Consider the following 13656-nt stretch of genomic DNA (forward strand, 5'->3'; position numbering starts at 1 on the left):
GTGTGTAAACTGAAAAAATCACTCTATGGACTCAAGCAGTCTAGTTGCCAATAGAACAAAGAATTCACCCTCAAACTCAAGCAATATGGCTTCATTCAATGTTATGCTCACTGTTTCTTCACCAAATCTTCATCCTCCCCCTTTCAAGCCTTAATATCTATATTGAAGATGTGTTAATTATTGGAGACACTAAAGTAGCGATCTTGGCTACCAAACGCTACATTGACTCTCAGTTCACAATCAAGGACTTGGGACATGCGAAATTTTTTCTTGGCCTAGAAATTGCATGCTCTGCATCTGGAATGTATATTAATCAAAGAAAATGCATCACAAACATTATTCTCGACACTAGTCTCTCAAATGCCAAAACCACACAAGTACCTCTGCCTTAAGGACTTAAGCACCCAAATTGTTCAGGAGCTCTCCTCCTTAACCCAGCGCGTTATAGAAGACTAGTGGGACGACTTTTAAACCTCAATCTTTCATGACCAGATATTACTTTTTTCATGCAATAATTAAGTATGGCCAAATATAGCCAAATATAGAAGTATGGCCTCCACAGTCTGTGAGTTACAATGGCTCAGCTATCTCCTACGCACATTCTCTATCCACCTTCGCACACCAATACCACTGCATTGTGATAATAAGGCAACCCTACACATAGCAGCAAATCTGGTCTTTCATGAACGGACGAAACACCTAGACATAGACTGCCATCTTATTTGTGATCAAAATAGCAAAGGCTTCATCCAACCATTCTACTTACCTTCTCGTCTTCAGCTAGCAAATGTCTTCACCAAGTGCCTCAGATCTCCCCTGTTCTCTACCTTCATTTCCAAGCTGGAAATGGTTTTAATATCTCATTCTCATCTTGAGGGGGTTGGATGAAAGAATAATGGCTAGTAAACAAAACACAAGGCACAAGTATGAGATTAATGAAACGGTGCATATAAGGAAGTGCACAGAGACGACTTCCCCGAGACTTGCCAAACTAAAAAATATCAAACTGATGCCGAACTGAAAAGTCACGCCTTTTGCATGTAGAAAATTTAAGCAATAAAACGAGTAGTTAGTTATGAAAGTAGTTAGCATTCTGTTGAGAAGAACCTCTAGATCATTCTAATAGTTTCCGCTCTTGTGTATATAAGTTAACACATAGCAAACAATAAACATGAGTTTTTCCTCTCTTCTATTTACTATTAACATTTTTACTTTCTGTACAAACATTGGTACAGAGTAATAGCCACCATAGCGGTTGGAAAAGCTTGTAAAGTTTGCAATAACATAGTTGTTGTTGAATGGTTATTCTAGAAAAGAAAACTTCTCTCATACACATCACTTTCATTCTTCACTCAAATTAAAACATTGCATGCATTTTATAAAAGAAATTTTTAGGTAGCACTAGTCTATCAAGGATCCAAAAGACATCAAAGCGAGTCCCATAAAACTTTTTCATGATAAGACCCACTTATTTATGCCTTTAAAATCTCTTGGTTTATGGTACACTAGGTCCAAACAAATATTTCTCATTTTATAGATCATGATAGAAAAACCAAAATCCTTCTTCAATCCTTTAACAACTCACAAGTTCTACAAAATGCTATATCTTTACAATTAGAGGGGCTCAACTGCTTTTTTTTTTCTAAAATGAATGCCATGCTTTTTTTATTTTTTATTTTTAAAATAATGCTATTTAAGTTTTTGTATGACTTACAAAATCAAATACATAATTTAATCCTTAATTTTTATATAAAAAATCAGTTAGTATTCTACTTTTTCTATCGTTAACTTTTCACATATAAATTTCATAAAAGTATAATCATTTAACACATAAATTTTATAAAATAAAATTATTCAACCCTTAAACCTTATAAAATATAATTATTTATCCTCTAAAAATTCAGAAAGTATGTAAGCAATGTATATATACTAAAATTAAATAGTTATATTTTATAAAAAGTCACATATTAAAAGTTCACCATAAACAATCATGGTACTAATTGATCTTTTAGGTAAAATATAAGGGTCAAATTATAATATCTGCCAGATTCAAAATTCATATACATAAGATGCTTGTGGAAAGTTCTAAAAAAAAACTAGAAAAAAGAAATATATGGACCGAGACCCCGGAAAAAGACCCTTCTTCCCTTAAGCCCTATTGGGCAGAAATTGGGCCAAACCTGCATAGGTGGTAAGTTCATTTGTCACCCTTGGATCAAATCACATAACACACCAATTGGTGGTGCTTTTTTATTTTTAATATTTTATTTTGATTTTTTTTTAATTTATAAGATGAGTATTGTTCCTACCATTAAAAAATATACTTTGATTTTAATTAAGTAATAGTACAAGATCTCTTAACTGAAGGAATTATTAGAAATATTAAACTTGGTCAAATTAGTAAAATTAGCCAAAAATTTGAGACTTTAGATTAAAACAAGTTACCAAATTCAAATTCCATGCAGTTATATTCATATTACCTTTTTAGCTTCAAAGGGATTTTCACAAATAAAGAATTTAATTTTTTCTAATTATCTATACTTTAATAACAAATATAAAATTTAACGTAGAATCAATCTTTTCAAGTCCAACTTTCTTTTTCTTTATCCAATTAGCTACCATAAAGAAAAGTTGCATTTCCTTTTGTTCAAATGGATTCACAAGACTAATAATCAAGATGTCCCATTACCTTAATTTTTGCTAATCTTTACCCCCTCTAAAAAAAATAATTAAAAAGAAAAGAAAAATACCCCACAATTCCTTGGCTAAAGAAAAAAATAAAGTAGTAAAAAATAGGAAAAAGAAAATAATGAAATTGCTTTTGTGGTAATTATTACAATGAGAAATATTGTCTTCCATCTTCTTTTAGCAGCAATTTATGAAAAGAAATAGATGTAGAAATTTTGAGAAGCTGGTGGTGGAGTAGCATTAGCTTGTTAACTTCAACTTCAAGTTGAGGTGGGTCCCATACTCACGCCTCCCTGTCCAAGCTTTTCATGTCTCCAACTCCAAGTGAGCCCAACGGATGTGAGGTTATGATTTTTCTTTTTATATACAAGAGGACGAGATTATCCAAGTACATCAACAGTGATTCATAAATAAACTAATAATAAAATTTACTGATTATATAAATTATAAAAAAAAATCATCGATAAAATAAATTATTTATTATTTTTAGTGATATAAGTAGCGAGTATTACAATTAAAAAAAAAATTAGCGAGTATTCAATTATCAATTATTTATCAATTATTTGTTGATGAAATTTTATAATTAATTTTTTATTTTATATTAAAATTAAATATATTTTGCTCTATCCACTTTTTCTTTTCACACATATTAAAAAAATATATTTTTTTAATTAACTTGTCCATCGTATTTTTAAAAAAATATTAAATTTTATTAAATATTAAGAGATATTTTTAAAAAAAATTAAAAATAAAATAAAATAAAATTATAATAGCCAAATTATATATTATTATAATATAAAAAATAATAATAATTTTAAAATAATAAAAATATATAGATAAAATTTATAAAACGGAGTATATTTATTATATAAAATATTAAAAATATATTATATTAAATAAATATTTATTATTAATAAAATCTTATTATATAAAATATATATTAAAATATTTCATTGACTGTTTATATTTAATATTATAAATTATATTTATATTTTTATATTTAGAAACTTTACTTTTTATCAATAATATTTTAAATAAAATAAAATATTATATATTTTAAAATTATAAAACTTTATTTTTTTCATATTTTAAATTTTGATTAATAACTTATTATATTATATAAATAATGAAATTAATAAAAATGATGTTGTTCAATAAAAATATATAATTTAAGAATTATTTTATTAGTCAAAAATAATTTTAAAAAACTATATTGTAATTTACAGAATTCAAATTAAAAAACATTTAATTTTACGTCCAAAATTTTTAAATTTGATTTTATCATTCTAAACATTTGAATTTTTTTTTTCAATAACTCGAATTAAAAATTAATTTTATACAATTAAAATCATAACAGCAACAATTTAAAATTATAAATTAATATTGGTTAGGTGTATAGGATTCGTATGAGAAGTTATCATATCAAATAATATTGTGGGTGAAGAAAAGAGAAGGCAACAGCATAGAGAACTTTTTCTTGAATGATTGAAACAAGGCAGGAGAGACAAGAATCCAACGTCTTCATGTCACATAAAACATAAACCATAACGCAGAAAGCAACCTCAAACTTTACTTTGCCAAATTTGTTTTTTATAAAAAAAAAAAAAAAAACCTCAAACTTTACACCCGAGAGTTAGCCGTTATATATATATATATATTTGAAAAAGAAATACTAACAATATATATATAAAAAATAATATAATTAAATCACTTAGTAGGAGCAATGTCAACATAGCTGGCTGGTGGGGATAACAACCCTAACCAGCTGTGAATCTCACACTCACAAACCTCTTCTTTGTTCAATGCTTGTATACATATGCATTTGATTTGCCACCCAAGAATGTGAAAGTTTTGTTTTTTACAGATAAAATAAATGAACACTTAAGTTTAATATTTATATTTTTAAGTAGAAACTATTATAATTTTAACATAAATAATATATTTTGATTGATTGAATGGGTAGATTTTTCCCTGGTTTGTGCACACATGTACAGGTGTATAAATGTTTGTGGTGTTATATTATAGAAGGCAAGTGTGAATCTGTTACAGCAAAGATGCTCTATACAGGGGACACAAAATAAACTTCCTTCCAAATTGCGGTACCAGACAACAATCATACTGCTTTACAGCCCACACAAAAATCATACTACTAATTTAGAATCATACCCTTCTCTCCCTCCCTCTCTTTCTCTCTCTCTCTCGTTCATTCTCATTATCATCTTGATATAACACTACTGCATACTTCCTCTGCTTCAAATTCCATACTTGTTATTGTATTCTAGTTTTTGCTGCAAGGGATTTTAATTTTTTTTTTTTCTTTTGAATTTGAAACATCAAAAGAAGAAATGGGTAGGTGTTGTTTATTTATTTGGTTGTACATATTTGGTGGGTTTTGTTGGGTGGTTTAATGGGTTTTGGTTTTTTTTTTTTTTTCTAAGTGTTCTTTTTTTTGGATAGTTAGGTGGAAGAGAAGTCATAGGAATAAACCCCAACCCTGAGTGTGCTGTCGGCGCGAGGTCTTTTTTTGTCGGCATTGTCTGTACCCAACTATGATTCTCAAATTTATTGATTCAAAAGTACAACCACGAGATTGATTGATTTTATTCATTGATTCATTCGTTCATTCATTACTTATCAGTTCTTGCAGCCCCTGAAAACTGTGTATCTCTGCTTCCCTTTGCCTGCCTTTGTCTCTTTGACAGTTGCAACTCAAAGAAGTGGTGCTGATTGTAACTGGGTTTATATTACTCTCTCTTGATTTCAAAATTCTTTCTGGGTGTTGGGATTGAGTGATAGAGATAAAGAGACTTCATTCTCAATGTGGGAATGTGGGTGAGTGTTGATTTTGCTGATTCTGTTATTGGCAAATGAAACTGAGATTTCTGGAGATCTGGCTGCATTATTTCTCTGGGAATACAGGTTTGATGACTTCAGATGCTTACTTATAATCTATCTTTTTGTCTTAAACAGTTTCAGTTTTGATAGAATTTTATACTTTTCTCAATGAATTCAAGACTTTGTCAATGAAATCACACTGTGGACTTTGTTACCTTGCACTGGATTTGGCTATTTGATCAGTTAGTTGGCATTTGTTAAACGGGCATTTGTTATTAAAGTCTGTTTCTCTTGTGGTTCTCTTGTTAGTAACTTTTATTTAAAACTACTATTTTAACTGCTAAGCCTATTACTAAAAGAATGATCACTTCCTGCACTCTTATTGCTGTGGCTACTTGTTTCAAGTAGATTTTATTAGAATGTTGCTTGCTTTTTTGTGTAGACATTTTCTTTTTCCTTGTTTCTATTGAATGTTCTGTCCTCATTGATCATAGTTTACCTGCTCATGGTATCTTTTTGATCCAGGTTCCATGTATAATATTTTACTTTCCAGTAGTAATTCACTGCGTTGTTGAAGTGTTTCCCATACCAAATGTCAAAGACTCTTGCAGCCATATTAGGAGGTGCTGCAGGAGTCGTGGCATTGGTGGGGATCATCATCTTTCTTATATGGTTCTACCTATCTCACAAGAAGAGTGTTTCAAGAACATCCGAGACAGGGTCTTCGGAGCCATCTCAAGGTACCATTTGCTTTCTATTTGGTTCAAGAGGGGATCAAAAGAGCAAAATGTTAAGTATGAAGAATGATAGCTTTATATATATATATATATATGTTTTTTATTCTCACAACCTGCAGAAGGAAGGCCTGTTGGGGTTGAGTTGTCCATTCGAGAAGCAAGGCGTTTTGAGACAGAAGAATTATCTCTTGCCACAAACAATTTTAGTAATAAAAATTTGATTGGGATAGGAAAATTTGGAGAAGTATATAAGGGTTTGCTTAATGATGGGATGCTTGTGGCTATCAAAAAGCGAGTTGGTGCACCTAGCCCGGAATTTGTTGATGAGGTAATAATCATTTTCATGCAACTGAGACTAAAAACTTCTATCAATATGACATTTTTTTTTTCTGTCTCTATCTTATCAAGGCGTAATAACTCTACTAATGGAGAGTGGTAGAAAAATATGTTATTGGATTGATAATTTTTCCGAAAATGAATAGTAAATGAGAGCATTTCATCTTTTCATTTTCCACATTGGTTATAGCATATGCAGTTTCCCTATTTATGAATGGCTTAGCAAAGCGAAGAACTTACCATTTCATATGGGATTAATCCTTTCCTCTCAAAATTGTGAGCGCATCTTCTGCTGCATTATAGGCCTTGTGATGTTAAAGCCTAGAACATCACATGTACTTTATCCGTGTTCTATGTGTTTTCCTATTCTTTCTTCATCCTTAATGGTTTGGTCTGATGGGATTGGTGTTATCAGGTGCGCTACCTTTCACCTATTCAGCATCGGAATCTTGTGACTCTTTTGGGGTACTGCCAGGAAAGTAATCTACAGTTTCTTGTATACGAGTATATACCTAATGGGAGTGTTTCCAGTCATTTGTACGGTAACTCCCTGTCCAATCACTAATCTTGCTCCTTAACCTGAATTCTATAGTAAATTAGTGATGCAATACATCTTGATTGTTCTACATTTGACAATCATTCAATATGGGAAATGTAGATTTTCTACTATAATGCAACACAATAAGATGTGTTATATTGTAAACTTAAAATAATTTCCTTATGATATGATGTTCTTTGATCAATATATACAGACAAAGCGTCCTTGATATTTGCTTTCTTACATATTGAATGCATGATATTTTCTTTGCAGGACCTGGTCGTGTTTCGGATGGGAAGCTAGAATTCAAGCTTAGACTTTCAATAGCTCTCGGTGCAGCTAAAGGTGATCCTCTGCAAAATCAGTGAGCATTTTGGCATTCCTGGTATAGGTTTTTCTTTTATTCAGACAAAATATCTTGTCCAGAAAAAAAAAAAAAGGAGAAAATAAACTTGAATATCAATATTTTTTTTACGCAAAATGTGTCAAGTTTGGTAAGACTTGAAATTGAACAAAGCATTTTCCATCATACGGAAAAGGTCTTCAAGTGAGTATACCTTTGATTATCTAAAATTTTGTCCAGGTTTGGCTCATCTTCATTCTCAGAGTCCCCGTTTGTTACACAAGGATTTCAAAACAGCCAATGTTCTTGTTGATGAAAATTTTATTGCGAAGGTTGCAGATGCAGGACTTCTTAATTTCCTGAGACAAGTTGATGTTGCAGGTCCATCTTCACTAGTGACAGCAGATGAAATATTTCTTGCACCAGAGTATTACTCCTAAAGTTTCCATGTTTTGTATATCTGTTAAGGTACTGCAGTATATCACTTTACCGACCATACACCATTGATGTATGCAGGGTGAAAGAGTTCAGAAGATTTTCTGACAAAAGTGATGTGTTCAGTTTTGGCGTATTCCTTCTGGAGTTACTACACGGACAACAAGCAACAGAATCGCCATCTCCAGACTCCAGCCAAAACCTTGTAGAATGGGTATGGATATATCATGTCATCATGAAATACTCGCTATGGTTGCACATGCATGAACATAGATGGATAGTTGTCTGTTCATACTGGCGCACGTTCTAGTATCCCTGAAATGCATACAAGTAACGAAGCAGTGGTAGATACTGCATATTTCAATATATTGCATAAGTTGTGAGTTTGTAATTGGAACTAAAATGGATATCTTGTTTTTTCTTATGAAGGTTCAAAATACTGAGGACTACAGTGTTTTTGCTGGCATTGTTGATCAAAGATTGGGAACTAGCTTCACAGCTGAAGGTATGGAGGAGTTCATACAATTGATAGTCAGATGCCTGGAACCTTCAAGCGAAAGGCGACCTGCGATGAGTTATGTGGTGATGGAACTCGATCGGATACTCGAGAAAGAGATGAGCTTAACAACAGTCATGGGGGAAGGAACCCCAATTGTGACTCTTGGAAGCCAACTATTTAAAGCATCAAAATAAGAACAAATTGATTTGTTTCCAAAATATTGAGTGTGATTTTTGTTATACTTTTCTTTCTTCTTGTTCATCCCTTTTTTTGAAGAAATTCAGCTGTTTGTTAGAAGTGTATAAAAGAACAGCTGCATAATTTTTTCATTTTTTTTTTTTTTTTGTGGCATAAATGTATTTGAGATCTTGCTGTAAACCATTATTTGTTGTTAATATGAAAGTAAAGTTGAGATTTGTGTGATACTGAATTTTTCCTTTCTTGTAAATTGTTTTTGTGTTTAATATCCAAAGGACATATGTATGATTTATACAAAAATATGGGTAACTGTGCAGTGGTTAACAGCCAATATTATTCACTTAGTAGTAAATTGAGTTTTTATTCTAATTTTAAAAAAATATTTATCCATAACAGAGTTTGATTGATTTTCTTTTTACTTTTATCAGTATTCTGCAATAAATTCATTAATAAAACTTTCTAATAAAATTTTAATAGTAATAATATTCCTAGCTTATTTAATTTAAACTACTAATTTATAATCATAAGAATATATCGACTAACTCAGATGACTCCACTATAAATAAAAAATTCATAAATTAAAAAATCACAGAAAAAAAAATAAATTACTCTTGAATTTAAAAACATACCTTAATTACTTTATTTAATGCTTTTAACACAATTACCATACAATTTCATTTTCACCCTATCAAAACTTTCAACTTTTATCTCACTCCAATTACTTAAGCTTTTTTTTTTCTTTTTCTTTTATTGAAATGCATTGAAATATTTTTTATCATCAATTCATTTTATAAGGGATTTTTTTGCCTTTTATTCACTATTATTTATATTTATTACATTATATTTATCCATTAGGACAAATTATAATAAATTAGAGAAAAAAACTTAAACGTGAGGTATTTAACGTTAAGTATGATATCGTTAACCATCGAGATTGTTTGTAAAGACTAGTTGATAAGTATGTGTATACATTGGTGGCCGTATGAATAGGATAAATATTTGGTCAGTTCGATTTTACTGAATAAATTAAAAATTAAAATCTTGGTATTTATAAAAATCAAATTGATTTTAGTAAGAAATTAAATCAAACTAAATCGGTCTGATTCGGTTAGACTCGGTTCAGTTTTTTAATTTTTTAATAAATTTTTTATTTTATCCTTTATTTTTAGTATTTTAAAATTTAATTAGAATATTTTAATTTTAATATGATATAATCTCTCAAAATAATATACTATTATTACTAATCGGTTCGATTTTATTTTTTTAATTTTTTTTGGATCAAAATCAAGTCGAACTGGAACAACTAAAATTTTTAAAATTAAAAATTGAATAGAACTAAAATGAATAAAAAATTGAATTAAAATTTTAAATTAATTCAATTCAATCAATTTTTTTAATTTAAATTGATAACATATTTTTATAATAAAAAATAATTAACCTCTGTATTTATTAAAAAAATGTGTGATCAATTGGTGAATAATTAATTGTTTACTTAAATATTATTAATAATGATATATTTAGTAATCAGGCAATGTTATTTTCTTATATATTTACCTCACAAAAAATATTTTCTTCACTCGTCAAAATATATGATTGGGTCTTTCTGTTGAATTCAAAATTAGGGTTAGGGATGTAAAAGAAGTAGTTTCAAAAATTAACAATCAATGAAATTATTGACTCTCTATACATTTCTCTTTTATTAATAATATGGTTATGGATACATATTTTCTCTTATAAATCAATTTGGTAACTTTATTTAAGTAAAATATTTTTACGAAATTTTATGAAAATAATATTTAAAATAAAAAATTTACTATTTAGTGTATATATTATGAAAAAATAATTAGTTATTCTTTTAATTTTAAATAATATATTAATACATCTCAAATATTTTTAAAAATTTATTAATTATTTTTTTTAGTTTTTAACTATTAGATATTGTAAAAAATTTAAAATATATTAATACGAATAGATTAATTAATAAATTTTTTACAAAATTATAAAATAAATTAATAAATTTATTTAAATTATAAAAATTAAATAACAAAACAATTTATAGTTAAAATTAATGAAAGAATTAATATACTTTTAAAAATTAAAACATCAACTTGTGATTTTTTATGGGACTAAATAATAATTTTTTTTAAATAAAAAAGTGTGCTTAAAATTGATATTTGATAAAAGAATAAATTTTATATTTTAATTTCTAAATTTTAGCGCAATTAATATATCTATCTTTATATTTTTAAAATTAAACATTTAAATTTTTTTATAATCAGACCGCAGGAAATGTATTTTTATATATAATTTTATTAATCAACAGGTTAAAGAAAAAATAAATATTTTAAATATCTAAAATATTTTCATAAAAATTTAAATTCTTATCAATATTTTATATTATACAAACTACACTTTACTCTCTAAATTTTAATATACTACTTAATATATTAGTTTTTATATTTTTAAAATTAAATTCTTAAATTCCTCTATATTCAGTATATTTAAAGTTATAAATTTTCCATCCATTATAAATATTAATTTAAAGTTAATAAATAGTCAAACGTATAATTTCTTTCTAAAATATTTTTTGTAAAATTTTATAATTTATTTAAAAATTAATTGATCCTATTTAAAAATAAATTTTAATGAATGAAAATTAAAAAATAAAGAGTATTAGAAATTAGTTGAATATGATAATTTAAATAAAAATTAATGGTAAGTTAAGTGTTTTTGTAAATAAAAAATAAAGGATAAAAAATATTTAAATTTTAATAAATAAGAAAAAATGTATGAAATTTTAACTTTTAATATTCTTAATTTAAAAAAATAATAATAAAAATATTTTCATACGTAAAAAATAAATAAATAAATTAAAATTTAAAAGTTTAATCTTAAAAATATAAAAATCAATTTATTAATTATATTAAAATTTAAATATTAATATATAGTTTGTCTATTTAAAAAATAATAAAAATATTTTTATACTTTTAACTATAAAAATAAATAAATAAAATTTTCATTTAAATAAATTAATTAAAAAAATTTAAATATTTAATTCTAAAAATATAAATATTAATTTATAATTATACTCAAATTCAAAAATTCAAGTTTAATTTATCTTTGATAAAACTATCAAGCCCAATCTCGTCTCATCAAAGGCCCAAAGGTTGTGGAGTCAAATACGGGTAAAACGTAAACGGGCATGATTTGAAAAGGAAAGAAGAACGGCGAGGAGGAACTCGGTCAACTCACTCTGGCCTGGAGATATCTACAGGCGCACGAGATGATCTCATCCGTCGCAATTCCAAAGGAAAATTCAGTATAGGCTGCTATATATGTTTCTTGAATCGGGGCCCAAGCATCACCGCCTCTTTCTGCCACCACTACACCGCTCTGCAAGTGTTAGTGCGTGGATAACTCTTGGTTTTACGAGTCGGTCAAATGCTGCAGTGCCTCTCTCTCAAGTTACCGTCCGCAGCTTCAACGTCGCAACCAAACTTACCGGCTACAACCATCGAGTTCCACCAATATAATGATCCTCCGCCTTCTCAAGGTTTGTTTTGGGCGATCATTTTGTTCTTTAAAAAAGCTGCTGGGTTTATCTTTGTTGTATTTGTAATGTGCTTGTGTAAATGCCTGAATGAAATGGGTGTATGTCGCCAGGTGGAACCTCGACGGATGGGACGCCGGTGTCGAGCACTTTGCAATCCCCCACTGTTAACCTCACTCGTGAATACACCCTCGCCGTTGAATCTAATTCCTACAACGAGATATGGTCCAAGATTCAAATATCTAGTCCTCAGGAATTTGACGGAGAACAAATTGAGTTTCATTCTAACAATGACGATGAGGCGGCTCGCCAGTTACTTTTGGCACAGGTTCTTCACCCGAACCGTGAATGTGTGGAGGAGGCTCTCCGCGACGCCGTGCCCAACACTCTTACTCGCCTGGTCTCTAACTACTTTGATCACAGTGAAAACACTACCCACCTCTGCCTTCGCCTCCACCGAAGTGTATATCGTGCCCGTGCTCTGTATGATCCTTTCCTTAAGCTCCTTGACGTCCTTCCCCAAGACTCAGATTGCCTTACTGAATCCCAATGCAATTACGCCTACGAGATTTTTCTCGAATTTGATCGTTGTGACAATCCATTCCCTTGCCCGGATTCACATAACTTCCAAGATATACGCCACAGCTTTTCGCAACTCAGGCAACAACTAGATGACCGGCTGCGCAAGTCCCGCTCTAGAGTCAGCCTAGTTCGCCGAGCCACTGCTGCCTCTGCCCTTTGCATCATCGGTTCTGCTGTGACTGTTACTTTTGCTGCTGTGGCGATAGCAACTCATTCCCTTATTGCCATTGTCGCCTGCCCCTTTTGCACTGTCTTAAACCTTCCGAGAAAACTCACCAAGAAAGAACTTGAACATGTCAAGCAACTTGATGCTGCAGCCAGGGGAACTTACGTACTAAATAATGATCTTGATACCATCGATCGCCTTGTTGCTCGTCTTCACGATTCTGTTGAATGTGATAAGCATCTTATTCAGCTGGGACTTGAAAGGGGAAATGGCAAGCATCCCATTTCAGAGGTATTGAAACACCTTCAAAAAAACCATCTTAATTTTATAGACCAGCTTAAAGATCTTGAGGAACATATATGCCTCTGCTTTAATGCTGTTAACAAGGCAAGATCTCTTCTCCTGCGAGAGATCCATGTTTATCAGAATTCTAATTCCTAACAAGTAACCAATTGATTCTAGCTTTGGATTTCATATACTTGCCATATTCCATTTGTATAAACTCATCCTTGTACACCCTAACTGGGAGGGAAGCCTTTGCTTCCATTTTTAAACAATGGATGCTTAGGGAGCCATAGCATTTGTACACCTTAACATATTCTGCCAGTTTTGGAATAAATCATTCGCAGGAAAAGAATTTTATTTATTTTTTAAAGAATCATGCATGAGATGAAATTTTTTAAAGTTAAAAGGAACTGAATGCTTTCATTTCAATCACGATTCATTAGTTTGGAAATAAGAAATTTGCT

The 13656-nt window shown here is 29.7% G+C and overlaps 2 protein-coding genes across 4 annotated transcripts; both read left to right on the plus strand.

The window, feature by feature from the left end:
• The first annotated feature begins 4680 nt into the window (after positions 1–4680).
• LOC110625440 (proline-rich receptor-like protein kinase PERK3) lies at positions 4681–8834 on the plus strand. Of its 3 annotated transcripts, none has more exons than XM_021771029.2 (8): positions 4711–5607; positions 6049–6263; positions 6380–6588; positions 7012–7138; positions 7408–7479; positions 7718–7904; positions 7994–8126; positions 8342–8834. In XM_021771029.2, the coding sequence occupies exons 2-8, from the start codon at positions 6116–6118 to the stop codon at positions 8603–8605; spliced, it is 1140 nt and encodes a 379-aa protein (XP_021626721.1). In that variant the 5' UTR covers positions 4711–5607; positions 6049–6115; the 3' UTR covers positions 8606–8834. The 3 variants fall into 3 exon arrangements, with proteins under 3 accessions (XP_043818020.1, XP_021626721.1, XP_043818019.1); XM_043962084.1 differs by having other exon boundaries at positions 4711–5037; positions 5150–6263; XM_043962085.1 differs by having other exon boundaries at positions 4681–6263; positions 7994–8242; positions 8342–8483.
• Positions 8835–11805: 2971 nt separating this feature from the next.
• Positions 11806–13559, plus strand: LOC110626678 (UPF0496 protein At3g19330). The gene is made up of 2 exons (XM_021772721.2): positions 11806–12162; positions 12273–13559. The coding sequence occupies exons 1-2, from the start codon at positions 12051–12053 to the stop codon at positions 13346–13348; spliced, it is 1188 nt and encodes a 395-aa protein (XP_021628413.1). The 5' UTR covers positions 11806–12050; the 3' UTR covers positions 13349–13559.
• The last annotated feature ends 97 nt before the right edge of the window (positions 13560–13656 follow it).

Source organism: Manihot esculenta, chromosome 11 (genome assembly GCF_001659605.2).
Source record: "Manihot esculenta cultivar AM560-2 chromosome 11, M.esculenta_v8, whole genome shotgun sequence".
Classification (NCBI taxonomy): Eukaryota; Viridiplantae; Streptophyta; class Magnoliopsida; order Malpighiales; family Euphorbiaceae; genus Manihot; species Manihot esculenta.

Bases quoted from the DNA above. Each gene is read 5' to 3' on its own strand.
- LOC110626678 (XM_021772721.2), top strand. From the start codon at position 12,051: ATGCTGCAGTGCCTCTCTCTCAAGTTACCGTCCGCAGCTTCAACGTCG. The intron at 12,163-12,272 runs GTTTGTTTTGGG...GTATGTCGCCAG, and splicing joins TGATCCTCCGCCTTCTCAAG to GTGGAACCTCGACGGATGGG.
- LOC110625440 (XM_021771029.2), top strand. From the start codon at position 6,116: ATGTCAAAGACTCTTGCAGCCATATTAGGAGGTGCTGCAGGAGTCGTG. The intron at 6,264-6,379 runs GTACCATTTGCT...CACAACCTGCAG, and splicing joins GTCTTCGGAGCCATCTCAAG to AAGGAAGGCCTGTTGGGGTT. The intron at 7,905-7,993 runs GTATTACTCCTA...TGATGTATGCAG, and splicing joins GAAATATTTCTTGCACCAGA to GGTGAAAGAGTTCAGAAGAT.